This window comes from Melanotaenia boesemani, chromosome 6 (assembly GCF_017639745.1).
Source record: "Melanotaenia boesemani isolate fMelBoe1 chromosome 6, fMelBoe1.pri, whole genome shotgun sequence".
Lineage (NCBI taxonomy): Eukaryota > Metazoa > Chordata > Actinopteri > Atheriniformes > Melanotaeniidae > Melanotaenia > Melanotaenia boesemani.
Genome location: NC_055687.1, coordinates 16,923,208 through 16,948,297, shown reverse-complemented (window position 1 = coordinate 16,948,297; position 25,090 = coordinate 16,923,208). Strand labels below are relative to the sequence as shown.

At 38.9% G+C, this 25,090-nt stretch overlaps 3 protein-coding genes across 3 annotated transcripts; 1 reads left to right on the top strand and 2 right to left on the bottom strand.

Annotated features, from left to right (window-relative positions):
• The first annotated feature begins 10,107 nt into the window (after positions 1–10,107).
• On the top strand, positions 10,108–12,935 carry mfap5 (microfibril associated protein 5). The gene is made up of 7 exons (XM_041988234.1): positions 10,108–10,193; positions 11,140–11,214; positions 11,326–11,358; positions 11,490–11,522; positions 11,625–11,712; positions 12,263–12,336; positions 12,430–12,935. Exons 2-7 carry the CDS (start codon positions 11,172–11,174, stop codon positions 12,540–12,542), a joined length of 384 nt encoding a protein of 127 aa, XP_041844168.1. The 5' UTR covers positions 10,108–10,193; positions 11,140–11,171; the 3' UTR covers positions 12,543–12,935.
• Positions 12,936–12,996: 61 nt separating this feature from the next.
• LOC121642207 (adaptin ear-binding coat-associated protein 1-like) lies at positions 12,997–20,908 on the bottom strand. Its single transcript, XM_041988800.1, has 7 exons — positions 20,713–20,908; positions 19,802–19,902; positions 19,404–19,508; positions 17,084–17,165; positions 16,857–16,965; positions 16,132–16,279; positions 12,997–14,533 (listed from the first exon to the last, which is right to left on the bottom strand). The coding sequence occupies exons 1-7, from the start codon at positions 20,859–20,861 to the stop codon at positions 14,421–14,423; spliced, it is 807 nt and encodes a 268-aa protein (XP_041844734.1). The 5' UTR covers positions 20,862–20,908; the 3' UTR covers positions 12,997–14,420.
• A 536-nt stretch (positions 20,909–21,444) lies between these two features.
• aicda (activation-induced cytidine deaminase) lies at positions 21,445–23,224 on the bottom strand. Its single transcript, XM_041988801.1, has 5 exons — positions 23,153–23,224; positions 22,373–22,538; positions 22,019–22,301; positions 21,797–21,912; positions 21,445–21,699 (listed from the first exon to the last, which is right to left on the bottom strand). Exons 1-5 carry the CDS (start codon positions 23,170–23,172, stop codon positions 21,649–21,651), a joined length of 636 nt encoding a protein of 211 aa, XP_041844735.1. The 5' UTR covers positions 23,173–23,224; the 3' UTR covers positions 21,445–21,648.
• Between the last annotated feature and the right edge of the window lie 1,866 nt (positions 23,225–25,090).

Here is a 25,090-nt window from a genome sequence, read left to right as displayed (position 1 = left end):
TAAATAAGACTTTATACTGTTATTCAATTGTCATTTTTTTTCTTTTATTTTTTTCATGGCCTGGGGAAGACAACTGAGTGAAGGTAGTTTATTGCTGCAGAATAAAATTATAACTTTTCAGTGCAAAGAATGAAGCCAAAAAAAAAAGGGGGGGAAAGTAAATAAAGTGGAAAACTGTTATGGGGTTTGATGAATTGATCCATCCATACTTCATACTGGTCATGGCGAAGTAGAGGCTGAAGCCAAATGCAACACAGAAGAAGGGTACACCGTGGTCAGTAGTCCAGTGCAAGGGTGGTCTGATGAATCAAAACTTGACATTTTTCTTTTTGGAAAACGTGGTAATCTTGAAAAAAAAATAAATAAAAAAATCCGTTATGGTTATCCAACTCTGGACTTGTGTAGAACTGTGTCCACATAAGCCATTCCATAAAAAAAATTGTTTCTTTCATAAGGAAATCAACCGTTTGTGTCATATCTTCTCATCAATTCCATTCCCAGTCCTGAGCACGCATGAAGCTGTGGGTGACAGCAGAAAGGAAAATCTTCATATTAACAGGAACCAGAGTCAGGAAGGCCGGCCATCTGCCCACATTTCAAAAGGCAATGTCTTGTCTCATTTTTCAGTAAAATCAAATGTTTGCAAATATTTGTGTCATTTTGATGGGCACAAGAGAAGTGCGTCCAAGTGACATCTTGGATGTGGTGAAGCAACAGGTGCTGCACAACAGCAAAGGCACATCTAAAATTGGACTGAACAATACAACCTGATATTACCAGCATGATCTTCTTCCAAGTCTCAGCAAACCCCAAGCATGCCATCGGCAAAAGAAGAGACGTGACATTCATGTAATTGATTTTCAGGCCAAAATGACTTTGTTAAACTATCCTTAGCACTGTCCACTGTGCATGACTGATTGCAATGTTTACAGTCACACGCTGTTGGACAACTTGTGCAGCAGGTTGACCTCCATACTTTATGTGGGCAGAGTTGTCCTACATCTGTCAGAAAGAACAATTACTGATTGGGAAATGACCTGCACACCTGCTATCTCCATTTAATGCACTTTCATTTGCATCCCATGGGTCCTGCTTTGAAGTTTACTCTCTGGCTTCATAGATGCAAATGACTTGCACTACATAAAATCTTAACCCTAGATCCCATTAAATTAAACCAAATTAGATTTATTTTCAACTTCCAATTGGCAAAGTGGGCAATATCATAGTTTCAGTTTGGAGTGGGTCCCTACTGGTAGCACCTGCTAATGTGCAGTGTGAGTGTATGTGTATGCCAAAAGAACCTGTGCTAACCCCTGCTAAGGGCCACTCCAGATGGATTTATAAATAGACTCCAGGCCCATCTATTTACACAGCATGCACATCATCACCTCTCCCTGCTATCTGCTCTCCACAGGCCTCCAAATGCAAAAGTCAGGCTGCCTTGGCGCCCATGGACCTATAACAGCAAATCTGACGAAACACCCTGCCCCATCATTTATCTCCAGCTCCAAAAAAGAGGGACCCAGCGTCACCTGAAAATGCTGATGGAGCATTAAATATCTTATTTAACTTTAATGGATCTAGCTAGATCAAATCAAAGAGGGAGTGATTGTGCACATTTCAAAGAAAGTTGCAATATCAGCAACAGTTTGTTCACACCAGGCAAACCCCACCATGGTCTGTAAAAACAGATCAAACCAGTTAAAGACCGGTTTAGAGCATTGATATTATATCCACTAATATTCCAACCTGCCATGGCTCACATCAATCTGCAACACAAAGATTTTGTGTGTCGATTAAATACTCTTTAGGCATGGAAGTCAATTGTTTAAAGTCAATGTGGCTTTCTGGCAGGAGTTCATTCAAAATCTTGCACATCATATAGATTTCTTAGACAATATCTATTCCTTTTTATTATCTTTGCTTGTCTTTCCAGATCTACTTTCCACGCTCCATTTCATTCCTTTTTCCTGCCAAGTTTTTGTAAATCAAAGGCTACTTCAGCAGTGTTGTCTAACTGGATGCTTCCATTGAAACAATTGATTTCTTCTTTTGTTTGGCTTTTTCTGGGAAGTAGTGGAACAAAGCTCATGTGACACTGATGTGATGAGTTAAATGAGGGTAACAGTCTGACAAATGGAAACACATGTTACAGACCACAGAGACATTAGAGTGCCAACACAAAGATACTGGTCGAGGTGCAAATCCGCTGGAGCTCCAAAAGAAAAGACAGCAGGGATGATGAAAACAGGAGAAACAACAATTGATACTGAAAGTAAGACATATGTCACTCGTTCATACCCTTATATATTATGAATCGTTCTTTTAACAGTGGCAGGAATGATATTTGACCCATATAAGTAATTATCATCAGGTTGTAGGAGTGGGGTTGTAAAGCGTGACAGCAGCACCTCATATGTGACAACTGGTGTTTCACTTTTGAATTACATTAAAGTTAAAACTTTACTAAAACAATGTTGTCACTTCGTTGTTGGGTAGAAATAAAATATTCTCTTTTTTATATAATGCTCCATTTGCATTAATGGACGTTTTTTTTATTTATTAATTTAAACACTGTTGGCTATTTTCATACTAGCAGCATTAAATGAAGAACACATCAGCTAAAATTTTAGCTTTCTGTCCTCAAAATATCTTGTGATGTAAGATCATACATTGTGGAACAGAAATTGTTTTGTTTCCAACTTTAGAAAATAACCCTTCATCTTCATAAAACTTTCTCATCTTTAACACAGCATGAAAGACAATGCAGGAAAAAAAAGCAACTGGAATATCCAAACAGATTAAACTGATATTTAGAGACATATCTAATAAACTAAGGCACCTGTTGTAAAAATAGAGATGTTAATACACTCTCTATTCTAGCAGCCAATGTTTTGGATATGATTTTAATGTCTGTTTTCGTTACGGAAATCAGACAGTAGCTTGATGGAAGAGCAGGATTTTTATATAGTTCGAGTAGATTAATAGTGGTTGTATTCATTGGAAGGTTTTTTTGATGTGGTAGAAAATTCTGATACTAATATAATAGGTAAATATGGAATTAACCAGGAATGCTTATAAATTTCAGCAGGGAAGCCATCCGGTCCAGGAGCCTTACTTGCCAAATGACGACGCACAAAAGAGTTCATCTAGTATAATGGGCAACCCCAGACTAGTTTATTGTTCTTGTGTTTAATGTGGACATTACTCTTCCAATATTACAATTCTGCCTCTCAGGTTGAGCATGAATTGACCTTCCCCCTTAATACAGCTTTCATTTTACACCGCATGCACTTCATCTCCCAAATGCAAGAGTCAGGCTACCTGGCACCCATAGACCTGTAACACCATAATCTGAAACACCCTGCCCCGAAATGTCCAGCTACACCCTCATTTTTTTCATCTCCAGCTCTGCACATCATCACCTCCCCCTACTATCAGCACTCCACAGACCTCCAAATGCAAAATGCAGGCTGCCTTGGCGCCCACTGACCTGTAACAGCACAGTCTGATGAAACACCCCATCATGTCCAAGAGGAATTTAAGGTGCACAGTTCAAAGAGAGTTGCAAAATAAATATGTTTGTTCACACCAGACAAACCCCACTAGGCCCTATAAAAAATTAAACCAGTTAAAGTTCAATAATCTTCTGTCTTTAACTGCTTATAGAAAATTTGCAGCTTAAAAATGACTGACATACAAGAAAAAGTAGACAACATAAGTCTCAGTCTCTTCAAAATGCCAAAAGCTATACACTATAATTTAAATACTCAGAATACAGAAGCAAACACAAACCTCCACTGACTCCCATCAATCTGTGACACAAATGCTTTGTGTGCCCATTAAATATTCTCATGTGTGGATGCTAATTGCTAAAAGTCGTAGTTGTTGCTTTGTGGCAGGGGTGCATTTAAGATCCTGCACATCACACAGACTACTTACACATTATCTTTTCCTTTTTGTCTTTCAAGTCAAATCAAAGCAAACTTTATTTATAAAGCACTTTTCATGCGTCCGTGTTAAAATGCAAAAAAGATGAAACAAGCCTTCACACACAAATTTTATAATAAAGCAACTTAAAAACACACCTGAATTCTTTTCTCTTTCACACACACACACACACACACACACACACACACACACACACACACACACACACACACACACACACACACACACACACACACACACACACACACACACTCTGTCTCCCTTCCTCTCTATGCTACACAAACATAAACTCTAATCCCTAATTTCTGTCTCATGTAAAAATAATTGATATAAATAAACATCTGGCTTGATGCTGCTGTGAGGAAACAATAACTTGGGGATCCATCCACACCAGGAGCCAGCCCACCCATGGTCACAGAGTGTGCCGCCACAGGAACCATCCTGATCAAGGCAGACTTGAGTACACACCACAGCCGTAAGGCTTCAATGCAGGACCCCCACCCACCCAGACAAGGATGATCACCCCCTGATCACTCCCTGTGTGGAGGATCCCCATGAGCACAGCACTAGCATTAAAAATGGTAAAACAAAAATCAAGGAAACCTAAAAACAATAAGAACAGAAAAGAACAAAAATAAAATAAACTGTGGCAGGAATTATATTGGACTCGTACATATTTCCACATTAGAATAGACATTCTCAAGTGCTTCCTTTATGAAGACACAAAATCATCATCAGGTTGTAGGAGTGGGGTTGTATAGCATGACAGCGGCACCTCTTAAATATGTGACAACTGGTGTTTCACTTCTGAGTTACATTCAAGTTAAAACTTTATTAAAACACTTTTGTCACTTCTTACGGAGCCAGTAAAAACATTATGATACTAAGGTAATTTATCATTTCTTCCTTGGGCTTTAACCCGAGACTTCATTTGGTTAGGTTTAGGAATGAGAACTACTCAGAAAGTGTTAGAAAAATGTCATGATCAGGGCTAAAATATTGAATTGTCATGATTCTCCATCTGCCTTAATGGACACTTTTTCCTTTTTTATAATTTAAACACAGTTGGTCATGTGATCACTAGAAGTCAGCTTTTCTTCAAATGTAAATATATGCGGTTTGTCCTGGATGAAAAAATACCACATGGATGCTATGACTCAAATATTTATGTGAGCTTTTCACCTTTCCTGAACCAGCTCAAGGTCTGAGATCCTTCAGTGGAGTTATTTAACAGTTCCTAAATCATGACTTGTCAGTAAAGGAGAGTGGGACCTTTGACACCCTGCATGATGATCCCAGACAGACTAGCATGGCGTCCTATTTTAAATCCCTTCTCAAAACTCACTTTGTCTCTATAACCTACTCAGCTCAAAGTTACTTTAATTTGATTAGTGTTTTTTATGTTTCTTTTGTTATCACTTATTTTGTGATATGAGTTTGAACGGGTTTGTAAATGAAAGTATAATTGTCATCAATAAAATCCCCTATTGGGATAAATGTAGCTCAGCTCATGCGTGGGCTTTCAAGTCAAACAAGACCAATAAACATATGCAAAGCTAGTGACAAGATATCTTGTGTAGACACCCAAGATACTTGATTTACATGCGTAATGTCAGCAAGGCTATTTTCATACTAGCAGCACTTCAGCTCAAAAGTTGATGCTTTCTGACCTTAAAACATCTTGTGATGTTGAATCATACATTTTGTAACAGAACCTGTTTTATTTCCAGCTTTAGAAAATAGTCCTTTAGCTTAATAAAAGTTGATAATATTTTAATATGCATGATAGGTTCAAATAAAAGCAGGTGGAAAAATCATGCAGGATGAAACTGATATTTAGAGAGATATATAATAAACTAGGTCACCTGTCGTGAAGATGAAGCCTAAAAACAGATATCAGAGCCAGATGCATTTTCACAGAGTAGAACAAATTAGTAATTTATAAGACTGCATGTATGAAATCTATCTCCTCAAAGAAGCCAAACACTTAAACCATTGTAGCCTAATATTTCTGCCACCTGGCTGCTTGGGAGTGCCCAGCTACAGTACTTTAATTGCTTAAACAGGACGGAGGGCAAGGATACAGATAGAAATGAATATGGACATGGAATTATCACATTTGCATGGCTAGTGGTACGTATGGATCCAGTTCTTTATACTAGGTCACAAATTGCAACAATGTGCTGATGGAAAAGCTCATTTTCTGTCCTGCTAATCTCGCAGTGGGAACATAGTGGTGCATGAAAAATCAGAAATGCAGAGAAGGAGGAGAGAAGAAGATCAAGGGAGGAGTGCGTTGAGGGTGAAAACGAGGTCGTGAGTGCATGCAGAGTTGGCATGCATCATGCAATGCCATCCAACTAATAAACAAGCTGTGAAATTACCATGTGTTTACTATTTGGTATGCTTACTTTAACTGTTCTAGCTTCCTGACTGTCACACCAGCTGACTTCTTTCCTCCACTCTCATTTCCCTGTACTTTCTTCATCTCCTCCCACTTTAGATCTTCTTTCTCCTCATGCGGAACAACATGAGCAAAATTGGCAGGTTGATGTTTGATCAACCCTCCTGGCTCCTCTCTTTTGCTTACGCTGCCACCATCTGTCAAGCTGTCATCGGCCTCACCCAGTCGACCTTGTTAGAGCCCCCCCAATGGGCACTCTCCCTGGGGTCCATGTACCCCCGATATGTCAAGGGGATGATGAGTGTGTCCCTCTTGAGCTGACCAGCCCTACCATGAGAACCAGTGAGAGTATTGCTGTCTGTAACTTTATGGGTATGTGTGGCAATATTTATATTAGTCAAGTCCATGGAAGCCAATGCAGTGTCAGGTTTCCCTTCATAGCAGCTATAACGGTCCCACTGAAAGCCATCTTTTCAACACAAAGGGCCTTGGGGACACAGGGTCAGAAACTGTGGCCTTGATAGTCAATTTCATCTTAGCCTAGATTGCTAGCTGGGATATTTGAAGGACAGCTTACGCAAGCTGATTATGAGAATACAAAAAATGTCTTTGAATGAACTTAACAAGTTTCTGCCACCACTGCTGGGCTTATGTATCAATTTAAAGGTAACTGATGATAGAATTTTATGCTATGATTAGAAAAATTCAAAAGGCCTTAGTTGGTGACAGAGAACCTTATCCTGCTTATCATGGATAAGAAACCATCTTAGAATCTACATGGTTCAATTGTCACCTGAGAATTTTCATGTTATAACAACATGTCAAACCCGCTAATAGAAATAAGTAAGGAAGTTATTGTCAGGGGGTGAAGAGGAGAGGATGCAAATGCAGGACTCAGAAACAAGAGGGAGGTCCATGGTGCACAAAATATGCTTTAATAAACTTGTTGATGATAAAGAAAGGAATAATACAAGAAATAAATTGACCACTAAATACAATACATCCAGAGAGAAGAGTAGATCCAAATAAATGGGACAACAGGACATTGAACATGAAGCTAAGAGCAACTGACAGAAAGATTCACTCAATGATCTGGCAAATGAGCAAAAAATGAATACAAAGGGAGCTAATAATGAATCAATAACAGGTGCAATGACTGGAAACTAAGATCAGGGATCTGATCAAACGTTTATTTTAACTGAGTGAAATGGCCTAAAGGTGTCTAACTAGCAGTCAAGATAAGATATGTTTAAATTCTCTTAAAACTAATGAAAGGTGCTTCTGTTATTATCTCCTTCAGCATGGGAAACACTGGATCATCTTTTACAAAGGAAAGAAAATAAATTCTTCCCACATTTCCAAGCTGCCACTATTTTTAAACTGGCACTAGACCATATGTACTGAGATTTGTGTAAATAAAAATGAGGTACAAGAGTCTGTTTGCAGTTTGTAATGGAAATATATTTTGTTATTATGATGCTATAATGTCCCACTAATGTTATTTATGTATGATATTGCCTCTATGTATCATTGTGACAAGACAGAAGTATTTTAACAAGCCACCAACGAGGCTAGAATTCAGAGTATATTGATAGGCTCAGACCTAAACTTTAAAAAACACAAGGGAATCACAAAGTCAGCCTACAATCACCTTAAGAATATATATCAAGAGTAAAAGATCTGATGTGTCAGCAGGACCTGGAAAAACTAGTCCATGCTTTCATCTTTCATTGGCTTGATTATTTTAACAATATCTTCACAGGTCTACCTAAAAAATCAATTAGACTCGAGCAGCTTATTCAGAACTCTGCTGCTCGAGTCCTCACTAAGACCAAGAAAGTGGACCACATCAGTCCAGCTCTGAGGTCTTTACACTCGCTGCCTGTTCATCAGAGAACATACTTTAAAGTTCACTGCTGGCCTATAAAGCTCTGAATGGTTTAGGATCAAAATACATCACTGACCTCTTGACCCAGTATGAACTTGCCAGAACCCTCAGGTCATCTGGATCCAGTTTCTTATCAGTTCCCAAAGTCAGAACCAGACATGGAGAATCTGCATTCAGCTTCTATGCTTCACATGTCTGGAACAAACCCCCAGAAAGCCTCAGATCAGCTGAAACACTCGGTTTATTTAAATCCAAGTCAAAGACCCACCTGTTCTCTGCTGCATTTCAATATTTTTTTTATTCAGAGGTCCAAATCTGCATTTTTAAACTTGATCATGTTTTAATTCCATTTTTCCCCACACTGGAACTTTATTTCTTGCATTTTATCTATTTTATATTAGCTTTTTCTTTCTGTTTTTATTTAATTTCTTTGAAAGTTTGTTTTTTAAATGCACTTTTTATTGCTTCCTGCACCCCGCTGTAATGCTTTTAGTGTTTTATGTAAAGCACTTTGAATAGTCTTGTACATGAAATGTGCTATACAAATAAATTTGCCTTGCCTTGCCTAAAGAAAACAGGAAGTCAAATATTGAGCAAACACTAGCTAAACCTAAAACAGGAACAAACTCAAGTATAATCGACATAATGAGAACAAGACTTTGTTACTTAAACCTAAAGGAAGTTATAATAAATCACAGGTTACATTTCCTCTTTGCTGTTATGAGCTCTTTGATTGTAACACACACACATACACATACACATACACATACACACAACAAAAGGTTGACTAAATCTGGTCAGGTTTTCCTTGGGTGTAACTGACTGATTGTTGCTCCACAAGTCACAAAGCTGATTTGTATTTTCCATCAGTTGATCAATTAATAGTAGTTTTTTAATAGTGCTGCATTTATTTAAACACCCTATTGTCCCTTGGGACCACAGAAACCAGAAAAAGGTCTAGTCCTTATATGGAAACAAGAAATTAAAAAAATAAATAAATAAATACAATGTGACATCAATTACTTGGCGTATGGAGGTTTGTTTCTAAACATTTTCTGCAGGTTAACAAATGTGCACACTTAGACACATTGTAATGACCATTGTAATGGGTTCTCATGCTCCATGCAGAAAGCCCTTTTTGAATGGATCAAAAATCATAATAAATCTCAAACTCTGGGATATACAAGGCTTTGAGGTGTCGCTGGTTTTTCTCCACAACTGAATTTCTTTCTGTGTGCATTGCTCCACCTGCTGTTTGTCCATTAGTATTACAAAAGGCTATTTTGAGGCACATGATTATTTAGTTTTTAAAGAGAATATATTTTAGTTGCATGAACTGAAGATGGATAAACAGCTGAAATTGATCTCCACTTTGTACAGACAAAGCAGCATGAGGAGAGTTTATTTTATTTACTTAAAGAACAACCTATTGCGAGGTGTGTGCGCTGCACAAGTTTGATTTTTTTTTGACTAATTGGTAAAGCGTGGTGATAAGAGAGCTCAGAAGGACAGCACAAATCAACATAACTGGATATAAAACTAGATGATGCAAAGTGCAAATCTATTATATCCTTCTCCCTAACATTGTTTACACAAGCTCAAACATAAATAAGTCCTGTAAGAAATTTGCACACCCTGCAGAGCGACAGAGTTTCAAGGCGGGGATTGGTCACCACACAACATGTTTTAATTATTTTAATTTTATTACAATTTGTGGGCAATAAACTGATAAATTACTTGGTATATTTATTAAAGCATCAGCTCTCTAAAAAAAAAAGGGTATGAGAGCTGGAGCAGGAAAATGGTGAAAAACATGAAAACTGTGATGGGAAGGAGGAAAGGAGGAGGAGAAGGAAGAGAAGGAGGAGGGTGCAGGAGATGGAAGGAGGGGAAAGAAGAGAAGACAAAAGATTCGTAAAACTAAAGCAGTTGTGGACGACAGCAAAAGTTGTGAGTACAAGCTGATTATTTTTCACCTGATTTTTGCACATTCTGTAGGAAACACACACAGGAACATCTGTAGATGAAGATTACTTAAAACCAATGACACCGTCTGAAGGATACGTCCTACTGATTAGATGTATAGGCAGGTTATTGGAGAATGCTTGGAAGGTTAACTGATGTAAGTTATGTAATGTGTGGTTTGCTGCAGTGTTGAGCAAGTACAAGCAGATAAACAGTCTTACACAAATCAACAGAGACATGCACCAACTAAATCTGGAAGATGCACAATTTTCTGATGAGTAATTACAAATTATGACTCTGGCGATGAAAGCAAGCAAAGATTTGAGGAAAGAATAACTTCATGCACAGAGTGACTAGCAATGATGGTATGGTTGGAAAGCAGCGACATGTTCTCTGAAAAGAAAGCTGGGAAAGAATGTGCAACTGTAACAGGGGAGGGGTGGAGGGGGCACTCAAACCGGGTACAGAAAACACATTCTTTTGAGAGGACTCACTTTTTGGACTCCAAAATTACTCTGACACATCACAAGAGGAATGATACAGAGGAGGGAGGGGAAAGAGAAAGCAGGGAATCAAGGAGTCAGGCAAAGAAGAAAAACATTTCCAGAGGTGATGTGTTTTCTTTAGGTGCTCCACTGCTACTTTATCAAGCTGTTTACAAGCTGTCCAATAAATACTTGATTAAATAAATGTAGGAAAATGACATCAGGCCCCCTTTTTTTTATAGTGATGATAACTTCCCAAAGCAAGGCATGCTGCTGCACATCTGTGCTCTTAGCTGAAGCAAAACCTTAAGGAAAACATTACAGTGAGCTGAGAATATTAGGAGTATTTACATGTGCAGGGCTTAAAGGAAACATAAACAGCATAAGGAGGATATTGAGCAGTTCTACTCTGTGAAATCATCCTGACTCTTTTCCCCTTCCTTCAGCTCGTAAAGTTCACCTCTTACAAGTTGAAGGAATGGGCAGCCTCCCAGTGGTCCTGCTCCTCTGCAGTTTCCACGGTAACGCTGCCAAACAGAACACACAAATCATTTTGTTTAATTATGGTTGAGTCGCTGTGTGTTTATTTTTATACTGCAAAACACTCCCCTCATGTGGTTTCTGTTCCACAGCACTCGCAGCTGTAGCCCAAGCCCAGCAGACCGGTAACGCTCTTTTCCTCATAAGTCACACTTTTGATCAGGACGAGTGACATCTGTCAGGCTGTGAGTCACTGGCACGGGTCAGCAGGAGGATGTTTTCCCAGTCTAATCCTGTTTTCTTTCCTTGTTTCTAGAGAGTGCCGAGGAAGGCACGGCTTTACCTGCCAGTGAGTAATGCTGGGAGATGACCTCTGAACATCCTTTTTAAAAGTTCTTGTGCCACACCATGGCATTTATCCACTTTCAACATTCATCTGCTGTCTCTGCAGACTGTAGGGAGGAGATGTATCCCTGCACCAGGATGTACTCAGTCCACAGGCCCATCAAGAGATGTCTTGGCAACCTTTGTCTCTACAGGTGATCTGAAAATAGTTGTTAAGTCCTCATTGATGGGCTTCCAGATAAACTGCTTAGTTCATGTTCAAAAACATTAAGTCTTTCTCCATGAACTGCTTTCTCTTGAGTTTGAGTTCATGATAACACCCAGATGTTTTCTTTCACATTTTCTCGTTCTAGCAGTAATGCCTTGCTTCATTGTTGCAGATAGGCCCACACCATCATGCTCACCCTGCTATGTTTTATAGCTGGAATAGCTGGAACATAATTACAAGGCTCAGTACATAATGCTCCAGCATTTGAAAATAAATAAATAAAAAATCTATTTGGGTTCTGAAGGTCCAAAGTTGTGTTAGAGCATGATATTTAATCTGAAAGTTTCCCAGTTACTGAACATTTATTACAACTGGTGTGCCTCTGAACTGATTGAGGGCAGAAATCTTTCAGCTGCTGGCAAAGCTCAGTTTTGTGAGATTTTAATGAAAGAGGTGTGATCACATCTACCAGGCTGAATCCTTCTGCTCTAATGCAATCCTGTTAATGTTCGTGTTTTATCCTGTTTCTGGCGCAGCCTTCCTCGTGTCTACGTGATAAACAATGAGATCTGTATGAGGACAGTGTGCCAACAGGATGAGTATCTGAAAGGTGAGACAATCTTCATGTATCAACAAGTATTCTGTAATAGGAACTACAGTTCATCACGCATCTGACAAGCTGCCTGTCTTTAACACCCAACAGCTGAACTGTGCAGAGAGCTGTCCGGCTGGCCCAAACGTATTGCTAGGTCATCTACTAGGAAACGCTGTCTCAGTCGTCGTAGCAACCCCAAAACCTGGGCAAACAAGGCCTGATGTTGCCCAGAGTGTTGACGTGACAACCAGGGAAGATCACGCCTTGGGGGCATTGTACCATCATAAATTCAAAGCTCTGCTCCTGGTGGTCTTTTTATTTTTATTTTACAGATACACATAAATAATGAGTCATATCTACATTAATGTATTAGTTTTTTAATTGTGTGTGAATTTTGTTGTGTTTGTTTCATCTATGCGATGTTGGACACAGATCATGTCTTCTATGGTTTACGATTCATTTACTATTTCAAGTACTGTAGTAATGCGCTCATAGTAGCACTGATTCATTTTATTGTAGAAAAGTAAGAGAAAAAGTTGGTTTGTAAAGTACTAATTGAAAATAAAATATGTGCACTATCTTAACCAGTCCAATAAAATGGTTTGTGAGCGATTCATTAATAAGTTTCTTTTTTACATGGAGGGAAATGAAGAAACAAAGACAAAGTTGTTAATTAAGTCTTTTTTATATATATTTTTCATTGCTTGTTCATTTCCTTACACATTTACACTTTGAACAACACTTTGGAGAAACATATATAATTTGGACAATTAACAAATAGTGACAAACACTTCCACAATCTCTGTGTGCGCTAAAATCCATCATCACACCACTTACCACTGTAATCAGTGCACAGTCAGTTAAATCTCAGTTATGGTACATAATTATTTCACAATAACACTGTAGCAAACACAGCCTAGCTTAGCTCCATGTTGCATTAGTCTGCATCAGAATACCAGAAATAACAATACATCTTGACATGGAATAAAAGTTCACAAGTAAACTCATTACAACATGCGGAGGTTGAGGTCTATGACTTCATCACCTGTCGTATAAAGAATCAAGATGAAGCTTTTTTCAAATGGATGGAAAAATCCAGAAACACGGACCTCTTCATTTAGGAGAAGAGGGGTCATGACCCCATGATAAATGGCTCACAAGTTAGAGTTTTAACAGACGCATTGAGCGGAGATGATATAACACAGATTATAAATCTGTTTCCCTTGAGGCAGAGATAAAAGCACTTGTTGCCTCTTTTCTTTGCCAGCACCATCTCCCATCCAACACTTCTACTTTGATGTATCTTGATTTACAGTTAAAACAATGTGCATAACTCAAACATCCCCTCCCCTACTGGAATTTGTGTTGAACAGCTGCACAGCCACAAGAGGTGACTAGAGAGTGCTAAAGAGCCCAACTGCTCTGTAAACCAGCTTTGGACTGACAGGATTCTTTCAAGTAAAATCATTTTGTGGTAAACATCACAATAATCTCAATCTAAGATGATCCCTGGCTTAAATGTAGGCTTAATTAATTACTAACTACATGAGCAGACCTAACTGTCAGTCAGTGCATATAGTCAGTCCCGCTGCTGGAGACTTTAGGGAAACGTAAACTACAGTACATGAAGGAGGCAACACCAACAACAACAATTAGAAACCACTGACACAATATATACACACATTTAAAATAGATATTCTCTGTACATAGAATTAATTCATTAATATATTTAATCAGATTTCATCATTGAATATTGATGAGATGATTATGCTTCCTTTCATATCTCTGTTACATAATCTACAACAGCAATAAGCAAATACATGATAAGGAGGAAGGGGGTCATTAAAAAACTAAAACTGAAAACTAGAAGGTAGTAGGGAAACGATGAAGATGCAGTCTTGCAGAGATGGCCTGCTCTTTTAATGTGTCTTGTTAAGACTGAGCTATGCAGAATTCAGACCCAAATAAAACAAGAGAGCTTTTACCCTGCTTGGCAGGGAGAGATACAGGGCCCCAGAATGGGGAAAAATAAATTTTCAAAAAAGTGCTGCATAAATTTACTGAGAAAGAAGACCGAGAAAAGCACAATTAATCTCTCCTCACTTCTGAGGTACAGAGTCAAAATCTCCCCACAGGTCAGAGCTGGCTGTGGAGGTGGGCTGGGATGGAGTCACTGAGTTGGAGTTGCTGGAGTCCAGATCGAGCAAACAACCTGGTGGTTAGAAATAAAAAGCAGAAGATGGTAAAGAAATAGATTTTACAAGTTGTGCTTTGTAACCGAAGAGTTCTGTTGAGTTCTTCAAATGTCTGAAAGTCACAACCCAAATTTTCTTTATATTAATTATATTCAGATGGCATTAAAATCTCAGAGAAACGCATCTCTAAGTCTTAGCACATGAAACTGAAAGATAAACTATATGGTTTGCTGAGTTAAACCGGCCATTATGGAGGCCGTAGAGGACACATGCAACCATAAATGGTCAAGGAAAGTTCCAGCATTTATTATAGTTCTAGCTGGTACTCCTGTAGAGCAGCATAACATCACACTCACCACGTCTACTATAAAGATTGTGGATGCAAGTGGTCAAGTGGAAACACCCCAGCTGGGACGAGGAAATACAAGCTTTCAGTGCTGACAGAAGCTTCCTCTGCTTCATATAGACCATGTAGGTGAACTTTCATTCGGTATGACTTCTGTGGTGTTAAAGCCAGATCTCGTTTCATGTCCTGCAGTAATTTAAACAGCTGCAGATATCTGCAAGCTCCAGCCTACGTCAACCTTCCTGGAAGAAGTTAAGCTTCATGCTATGCATGGCAGGTAAAATATAATTACATTTACATGACATTACATTTCTATAATTACAATTATTCAAAGGGCTCAGACTAACTTTTAGCATTGGTTGCACTTGTGCTCCTAACTTTTTAATTTGGGTGCACCAGCAAAAAATTTAGGTGCACCTTGATTTTTACAGGGTCGCTCTCAGCATCTCATTCAAATACATTTTAAGGACTGTCTTTTGAAGTTTGAAGCTGAAAGTCTGGGGAAGACATCCAGGGAGATCCCGGTCAGTTCTAGTGACATCACACAGACGGGAGACTGCAGCAGACTTCTGGCTTATTTTACTCAGGCACGGTGAAACAACTCTTAAATTAGTGAGGCTAATAACAACCTCATATGAGCATATTGCACGTTTTATAAGTTATTCCAGTTTCCGCGATTCTCGTCAGTGTCGTTCTTTGCCGTACCGAATGTCTAATGCGAGTCGGTCTTCATTTCAAACCAACACACAACATGGTGTACAACTGTGGACCGCAGCTGATCAGAGGTGAAGACCCACCTCTTCCCTTTATCACAGTGTTATTCTTCCCTGAGCGAACAACGGAGGGAGTGTACAAAGAATACACAGACAGACATTCAGATATAATAAAAGTCCTTCACTCAGACCCACACCGGTATGACTAAGAAAAAAAGCTAGTTGCACTCTGATTCTGATTGCATGTGTGACCAAGATGGTCGTACTCTAGAGCCCTGATTCATAAAAAAAATTTAAAAAAAAAAAAAAAAAAACAAGGCTTGTCAGTGTTTACTATTCCAGTAATAATACATTTGCTGAGGATAACAGTTTGTGACTATTTTATTGTTTTTATTTGGTGTGAAGCACTTTGGTCAACTGTGTTTTTTTGAAAGTGCAATATAAATAAAGTGGAGTTGGAGTTGATTGTAGGAACACAAAGATGAATGAATTAAATATATAAAATCAAATGATTTTTTTTATTTAACATAAGTTCATGGTGATTACTATTACCTACCAGAGTCACTTCCAGCTGTTGATGGCTGTGTGTTATGATTAGTAGATCTGGATGAAGGAGGTGGGGCTAGCTTGCCCCCAGGGGGAGGAGGAAGGAGTCCGAGGCCTCCTGAACTCTGTGGGCGAGACCTGTCCTTTTTCTTTGATTGCTAGATGAGAACAGACAAGAGAAATAAAACTGAGTGTGAGTGAGATACATACAATATAGCAGATATTTTAGTTTCAGACTTAGATTTAGACTCAGAAAACTTCATTTATCCCATACGGGCAATTTATTTGCAGCCTAACAGAGACACCAGTCAGCATTTAAAGTGCAATGTGTCAGACATAATCAGTACACAGTACTCATGAGGTCCATGACAAAAAAAATACATTAAATAATCAACAATAAAACAATAAACACCAAAACAGGCAAAAAAGACGCCTGTTAGCTCAGCTAAAATAAAGAGAAAATAAAAGTAATTTAAAATGACTGCTGCCAGAGTTAAGAAGTGTGACAGCAGAAAGAATGAAAGATTTTTCAAAGCATTGCACTAATTGTGAATTAAAACAGCATTATTGATTTTAAATACATCAAAAGATAAAGAAAATCTGATAATTTGAACAATCTTCAAAACACCTAAGCTCTAGTGGGGCATATCTCTACAGTATAATACTGCTTTGAAAAAGCTGTGCACTCATTTAAAGGCAATTTCAACATTCAATCTCTTGCCAAAAATAAGGTACCCCAATATTAAGAGTAATCGTTTGTCCCTCCTTGAAGCCCAGGTCCAGTTTAGGAGTGGTATCTGGAGCTTGAGCCTGCTTACGGAATTCAGTTTCTTGTTTTACCCACCTGGAGAAAACATGAGAGGAAGACAAAACAAGACAGATCAGAGATAACTGAAGATACCCAAAAACATTCATGACTACAACCGTTACAACTAATAATGCAGTGTGGAGCAGCTGCATACTTAAAGTGGTCCTGAAGTGCAACGTTGAAGTCAAACGCATCACCTCGGTCTCCAAATCCAATTCCTATAAAGGCCTTGCGCCCTTTGAAAAGAATAAACACAGAAAAAACAAGATAAGCATGTCTATTGCAACGGATACTAGGTCAAATGTCCTTCATAGAAAATCTTCACTTCGCTCATATTGTTTAATGGAAACCAGACGCAAACTTCCTGACATCTCTGAAGACTTTGAAAATATTATCTAACATTTGAGCACCAATAACTAGATGTTAACTTTGAATGTAATTGCCTTAAAGTTCAGCTGTAAACTTACGATTAAGTAAGGTTTTATGTTGCCAAATATTTGCCAGAGGATGTTTGCCTTGGGAACTGTGTGTCATACAATTAACATCAAACCCAGTCAAGTTGAATGCACAGCCCTTCATGTGAGCTGCAACGCTTCAGTAAGCAACAGGAAAGAGCAGCAGCATGTCTGCTAAAGAGGAAGAGGAACTAACATGAATTAATTTCCATTAATGTAGCTCTACCTAACACATCTAAATAAGAAATTGGAAAAGCCTTTTCAGTTTTAACCACAGGAGTAGGATGTCCTCAAGAACAAAACAGTGTGTAGTTTCTGATTATTACCTCACTGCATTACCTAAATTTTCAAACAAGGTTGGTATATTGAGCTGCACAATCTTATCAGAAAAACACATCAGGCTGAATGTTTCAGGAGGTTTGAGGTTTAGAAACTTCAGTATTTATTAGTCTCTAATCGGATTAGGTGTTCTGCACAGTCTCCAAACTTCCAGATTTTTGCAGCCGAATTCCCAATAAAACTCAAATCACTTGCATTTGTTGCTGTTTCTTTTGTCAGACTGATAACCGGATCAGAAACTGTGACTGAAAATCAGCCCTTTAATATTACGTGTCAGCCTGTGGTCATGTAAAGCTTATTATAACTGTTGCTCAAACCACAGCATCATTCGACAAAATCGTCATGTAGCTAACTTAAAAACTAGCTCTGTTAGGCGATTTTAGTTATACTTACATAGTCAAAAGAGAAAGTTAAAAGAAAAATGCATTTTTACTTACGATCAGACAGGATGCAGCATGTCTTAACATTTATAACACTATAAATATCTGCAGCTTTTGCAAACTCTTAGATACTTTTGGGAGTTACTGCTAGTTGATGTATTCTGTTGTTAAGGTATAGATGAATTTCTTGTTCAGAAACATTACTGAACATGCACACATCCAAGACGCAAAACTGGTTGGCAGTCATGAGACTGTTTTAATAAACTCAAATTTTCATCATTTACAACGTTCTGTTGACTCAATAATTAATTAACTAAATTATTAAATGATATTTAACTGGACTTATGGAAGATGGCAGCTGATAATATTTTTTAATAATCTTAGCAGATTTCTGACATTGGTTTTGTTTTTGAACGGTTAAATATTTCAAACTGAGTAGCTGCATGGCCTGACATGACCCAAATTTCCCTGAGGACTCTCCAAAGGGATTAATAAAGTATTTCTATTCTATTCTAGATATGTGTAATTGAGGAGTGCAGTTTATGCAAAGGACAGAATATATACACACAGATCCTTAAATGCATGTAACTATGTTCTCTGTGCAGCTACTAGAGATCCATTTTCATGATGCACGGAAAGAGTTCTGAATTATGAAGTCAAAACTGCAGAGATTTTGAGGCCTTTTGGACTAGTAGAACCTTTGACTGGCCTGAATCCAGAACCTTTGTGATCCCCCCCTTGAATATTGAACAACCTCCATACATCTTTTTTGTCAGATAATAACTATGTCTGTTTACAAACTTGTGATTGCCAAGTAAATTGAGATGAGCTCTGCTTTCTACCCCCTAGTTGTGCACAAACGTCTGTAATGACATTGCACAGAAACCTGTCTATAAAGATGTGTCGACTTGCTCGTTTGTGTTGCTAGGCACAGCAAATACACGGACAATGTTTTGTAGGCTATTATGTATAGACTGAAAGACTGGAAAGAGTGTGTGTTTTGCTGCACACTCTGCTTCTTGACTTGCTGTTTATTGTTATTTTGAATCAATCCTTTAGTAGAAATTTTGAATTTAGTATTACAGAAAACCGAAAAGGGGTGACAGTTTGGAAACACAAATATTTTCCCCTTTACTCGTTTGTTTTTTCCATACAGGAATGTTATAGAAAAGCTGTGCACGAACCCTGGAAAATGCAGTGTTATGCTTGTTTACACGCACCACGTTCAAACATATTATCTTCTAAAATTATGAGCACAGTTAAAATATATTTATAACTTCACAATAAACACTTTACTCACCACTGTCATCTTGAATGCGAAGCACAAAGTAACGGCTTGAGTCACTGACGGTTTCCACTGCAGTGCCAGGGTACTCATCCACTGGTGCCTGGGCAAACAGCTCCCCTGTGGATTAGTACAGAGTAAGTGAGGGAGAGAGCTAAATCGAAAAAATGTACAAAAGTTAAAGCCAAAATATAACTAAGAAACCTCTGTAATGACATAACAAGATTAAGACTATGTATATGTATATTATATATCAGATTAAAAAGAGCTGCTAAAAGTTGCTTTGGTTCAGGCTGGGTCACCTTGGAATAGATGACTAACAGAGATGGGTGGTATACAGAAGTCTACACAGTAAAATGATTTACAGCAGTGGTAGTAAACAACAGCACTGTCTTGTCTGCATTTTTCCTCACCAGAGATTTTGTCCTCCAATTTCACATACACCACTTTGCCTCGGGCAGTAACACGCATGCGTCCCGTCCAGTCAGGAGCATCCAGTTTCCAGTCGGCAGCCCTAAGACACATGCAGGCAGTGAGTGTGATGCAAGGAAATAGTTTGTTTAGACTGATGCTGACAGTTAAGGTGTTGTTTTGTCCCTCTTAGTCTCTGTCCACTCCTTTGTCTGAATGATTAAGGCATCAGTCAGGCATTTCACTGAGACATTAAACTGAAATGTTACATCAGCATCCTTACTCACTGTGGTCACTGGTCATCTAATCATGTGGCTCATGGGACTCAGGGATATGCTACTGTTTGGTGGGTGTAAATTCTGAAAAAAAGGCAGCTAAAGCAGGCCAAACTGAGGGACAACCGATTAAAATTTGGATAAATAATTCATTGTCTGCGTTTTAATAAACCCTCAGCCCAGCGTGGTAACCTGATGACATGATAATGGATGCTGTGGCCACACTGTTTAAGTTGGGGCATCCAAACAACCCCTATGACATCGAGGAGTCCTGCTAAAGTGTCCTTGAGCAAGAATTTTTGCTAGCTTCTAAACTGCTTTTCATTTTACCAAATTAACTTCTTAAACTGCGAAAGATGGTGTATATAACTAACCTTGATATATTGAGTACGACCTAAATCTTATGTATCCTATTCAAATCCCATTAGCTAACATGGTGCGGTTTCATCTTCATCTTCAGTTTCATTTTTTTTTTGTTTTTTTTTTGTATTATTATTTTCTTCCGTTATGACCTTGCTAACACATAACACAACAACAACAACCAGCACGCGAGCTACAACCGCCGTTATGTGAGGCTACAGCTCCTAACGGCCGCAGCTTGAGGATGCTGGGTCAGAAAATCTCCTCCCACTCCTCACCTGATTGCCCGGTTAGATGCTCTCGGTGGGATTCGGTATACGTTGACTTCTGGTTTAACACAGAGGACGGATTCGTACTCGACCTGACCGTCCGTCGCCATCTTGACTTTTATTAAGCACGCTCGCTGTGGTGACGGTGAGTTGTCCATTCAGCGTTAACGGCCGCGTGACCGTAATAGAACGTGTATTAGCGCACAACAGGGTGACTCTGCGCCACATTCCTTTCCCCCTGCTGTGCTTCTAGAAGTGTTTTTCAGTGGTTTTGCATTAAAAGGGTTAATAGGTTAATTTATGGCATCAACAAATTACTGAACGGGTCTAGGACTCGGGCCTAGGGGCCAATGGAGTAAGGGGATCTTATGAACAACATGTTCAGCATAGGGGGCCAGTTAATTGACATCACTAACTACAGTATCCAGCAGGTGTCATTTTTAACTTTGGTTTGTCAGTAGCAATTAAAATAAAACAATTAAAAACAATAAAGACTGACGTAACGTGCAATAATAAAACATGTGCAAATAATAATATAGTCATTAAAGCAAGAAGACAGACATTTAACTTTGTTTCTATGTCATTAAACTTAACGAGCTACCAATCAGAACTGGTATTGGTGGAAATTTGTAAAACAACATTTTACAAAAATTACCACTGGAAACCACAGGGATAGCTAACAAGCTAGTTCTAAGCTGATAATTGATCTTAACATGAAAAACCACAATAATATTTCATCGTTTGTTATTTTATTTTACAGTATTGCATTGCTACAGAAACAGCAGGAAGCAGCTACCTAACATTATAAGCTTTGCCACAAATCGAAAGCAATTTTTTCACAGTTATTGTCATTCTCAGTTTTGCCATTGTAGTGCTGGACCAATATTGGGATATCTGTTTCTCTTTAACTTTATTGGTAACACTGGGTGAGGTCAGAGGTATGTTTTACAGTCCAAGAAGCTTGAAGGCGTCTCTTAAATCTTCTGTCTCACAGGGCTGAGAGAGAAATAAGAACATACCATTATAATAGATTCAAATATATTATTGGATTAGCGTGCTTGAAGGAAAATATGTTGTGTGTTAAACGTCTTACCTGGAGGATGCGGTTGAGTTTTCTTGTCAAGCGAACAGAGTTCTGCTGCAGCCCATCCCAGGGCTTGAATTTGCTTAGTCTCCGTGCCACAAAGGTCTGCCAGCAATAGAAATAGTCTAACAAAAAGATTAACAGCAAAAAAATGATTGTGAAAAGGATGAAATAAATGCAGATTAAAATCTTCTACATCTCTGTCTTATATTCACAGATTTAGAGCCCCACCTTTGTAACTCATGACTGTGATGTGCACGCCGGCTTTTTTCAGAATCCTAAGACCCTCTCTTTCACGGCTGTCCTCCATGTCACAGAAATAAAGGCGCGAGACAAAGATCCTGAGACGAAGATTTGGCGTCTGGTTGAGGAACTGGGCTAGTCTTAATGAGCAGTTGGCACAAGGAGACCAGGAGCAAAACCAGGTGATGGAGTAGCTGACTTTATTCTCACCAGTAACTCCATACCCCCACAGACCAGGACACAAGGCTCCCAGGTGACGCAGGAAAAGCAACTGCAGAAAAATACCAAAACTTAAAAATGACAACATAGGATCATCAAATGATCAAATTAGGTATTACTCACCTCAACATGGCAACCATTGCGATTGCGGAGATGTCCAAAGTCAAAGGACAAAGAGTCTGGGCCTGCTCTCCTTTTCACCACAAAGCAGAGATATGTTTCATGCCGGCCCCTTGCCCAGCGCATATTTTTGTAATGAAAGATGAACTTCTTTCTGGGCAAAAGCACACTGGGAAAATTTGAATATGGTTTCCTTTTGTCCGTTAAAGATGTGTGGCAGCTTGAATACTAAGCATAGCACAGCATATTTTAAGAATAAACCTGAACTTATCAAGTTTGTTTAACACATTTTTAAGACAGTCTTCAGTATGAAGCGTGTTTTTATGGCAGTATAATCTGAGGTAAACTCTGCTCAGGATCTCATGAAATTACTATTTTAACATTTTATTGATGACATAAGTTAACTTTTTATATGAGAAATCAGCATAAGAAATGCATGTAAAATTTGTGGTTCACCAAATGTGAAAGATGGACAGTATGACTTCAGCTAACATTCACTTACAAACCGTTTTTTCACTCTCAGTTTCACAACTTTTAGTGAAACCGAGAGTTTTTGTTTATTATTATTATTAATTATTAATACTGAAATCTTGATCCCCCCCTCCAAAAAAAAAAAAAAAAAAAAAAACTTATATTAGTATCAAAGTATGGTAATGCAGTAAAGTCATTAAAGAAACTTTCTGATATTTCTTCATACAGTTGTTTGCATATGCTACATGCACAAACGTTTAACGAAGGAAAGAAAAATGCAACACATAAAAAGAATGGATCCATTTTGCTCACCTGTCTAGCTTTGTAATCATTTCAAAAGTCGCGCTTTGCTTTGTCACTCGCCGGGCGTGGGTATTAAATGGAGGTAAATGACAAAGAGTGAAAGTGTGTGTGTGTGTGTGTGTGTGTGTGTGTGTGTGTGTGTGTGTGTGTGTGTGTGTGTGTGTGTGTGTGTGTGTGTGTGTGTGTTGGGGGGTTAAAGGGAGGGAACTGAGAACCTATACCTCTAAACATAAACATCCTGCAAAAGGCAAAGGCAGCTTCTGGTTGGACAGAAAGATTTTTCAAAGAAGGTTTGAAAATTGATGGTTGGATAACTTGTCTTTCTGCAAAACAAGCAAATCTCTAATTTGATTACATATTAGCCACATTTTCCTTTTAAATGATTCATGGTTTTGTTTGTTTTTAAAGAATAAGGAATTTTTTCTCATATTGGTTTAAGAGAATCAAGTAACTGTAGTGGAGGAGTTTTATTGATTTTACTTAATAATCTAAGTGACCACACATGACAGGACTGTTTGACGTGATTTGTAGGTTTTGGAGTTTTTTACAGACGTCAATAAGCTGAGCCAGCTGGATAGAACTTTCCAAACACTGGGTGATCCGGTCTCCCAGATCGTTAAGTAGAAACTTCCAGATACCATCGCACCTTGATTCACAAAGTCACTTACCCCTCTGTTATTCAACATTTCCACCTAGTTACTCTCCCTGCTCCTAGGGCCCCAAAATTTGGTGGAGCCAAAGGCGTTCCCAGACCTCGAAGGCCTTGACACTTACTTTGTCCTCTGATCTGGGTTTTCCCAAATTGTGTCAGGCTGGGAGCAGAGCTGTAATCGACCTCCCTCACCCTATTGGTCTGCTAGACCAGCCAGCCGGCTGACCGACCACAGTGTGTGTATGAATCTCACTCATAAGCCTTTGAACCATCAGATGCTGTCCGTCCACTGGTGCCAAATCAGGATGTGTATTATTTTGCTCTCGTCTTTCCTTTGCTCTGTCTGTTTTAGGTCTGGCTCATTGGCACTGCATGCAGGCGCACTGCTTTCCCATGACTCCCCTCACCCTCTCATGCACTCTGTGGTTTGGGGAATTCACCGTTTCCCAGGATGGCTGTTTTTGGAGCTCATCTCATCAGCGTGCATGTGTGTGCGTGGAGTGTGAGTTACCCATGCATATGAGCATGTCATTAACACAGTCTATATGTTATACATCATCTGGAACAAATTTATCTAATTTATCCTATGATTGTGCGGTGCCCCAAAATTTAGAGTGATTCATGTGTCTGCATGCTCAGAGCAACCTCCTATCGTACTGCACTCTGAAGGTGCACTAAACCCAGTGTCTTTGCAGGTTTAATCTGGTGTGCATGGATCTTCTCTTAACTTCAAAAGGCTGATCAAATGCCAAACTATATGTAACCACTTCCCACCCAGCTCTCTGGGCTTGACCGCAGTTGACCAAGGTCATCTTTCAGTCACACATGAACGCTCACGTGCACTACCACCCTTCTGGTGCACTGTCTGTGTTTTTGTGTGCAGGAGTAGTCCGGGACGACCAGATGTACAGGGGGGAGAGAAAGTGGGTTTAAGAAATGCCAAGTCATATTTTCCGAAACCCACCCGCCCACACCCTGCACATGCATGCGCACACACGCTCACACAACCATAACGTGCAGACACATATGACCACAGTCACAAACAGACTTTCTTTCCAGTGTGTGAACTCACATCTGTTTCCTAACAACAATAATAGCTACAGATCGGGTGGGTAGAGGCCCAGCTTACAGGTGTCTGCAGTTTGACAGTAATGAGGAAACAACCTGATTATGACCGAGAAGTGTCAGTAAAAAAATAGTAATTTTACAAGGTGAAAATGTCCTGACCACACACTTTGTCACACATGTAACAACATAATTGCATTACTAGGTGTTTTTTTTTTTAGTTAAAATGA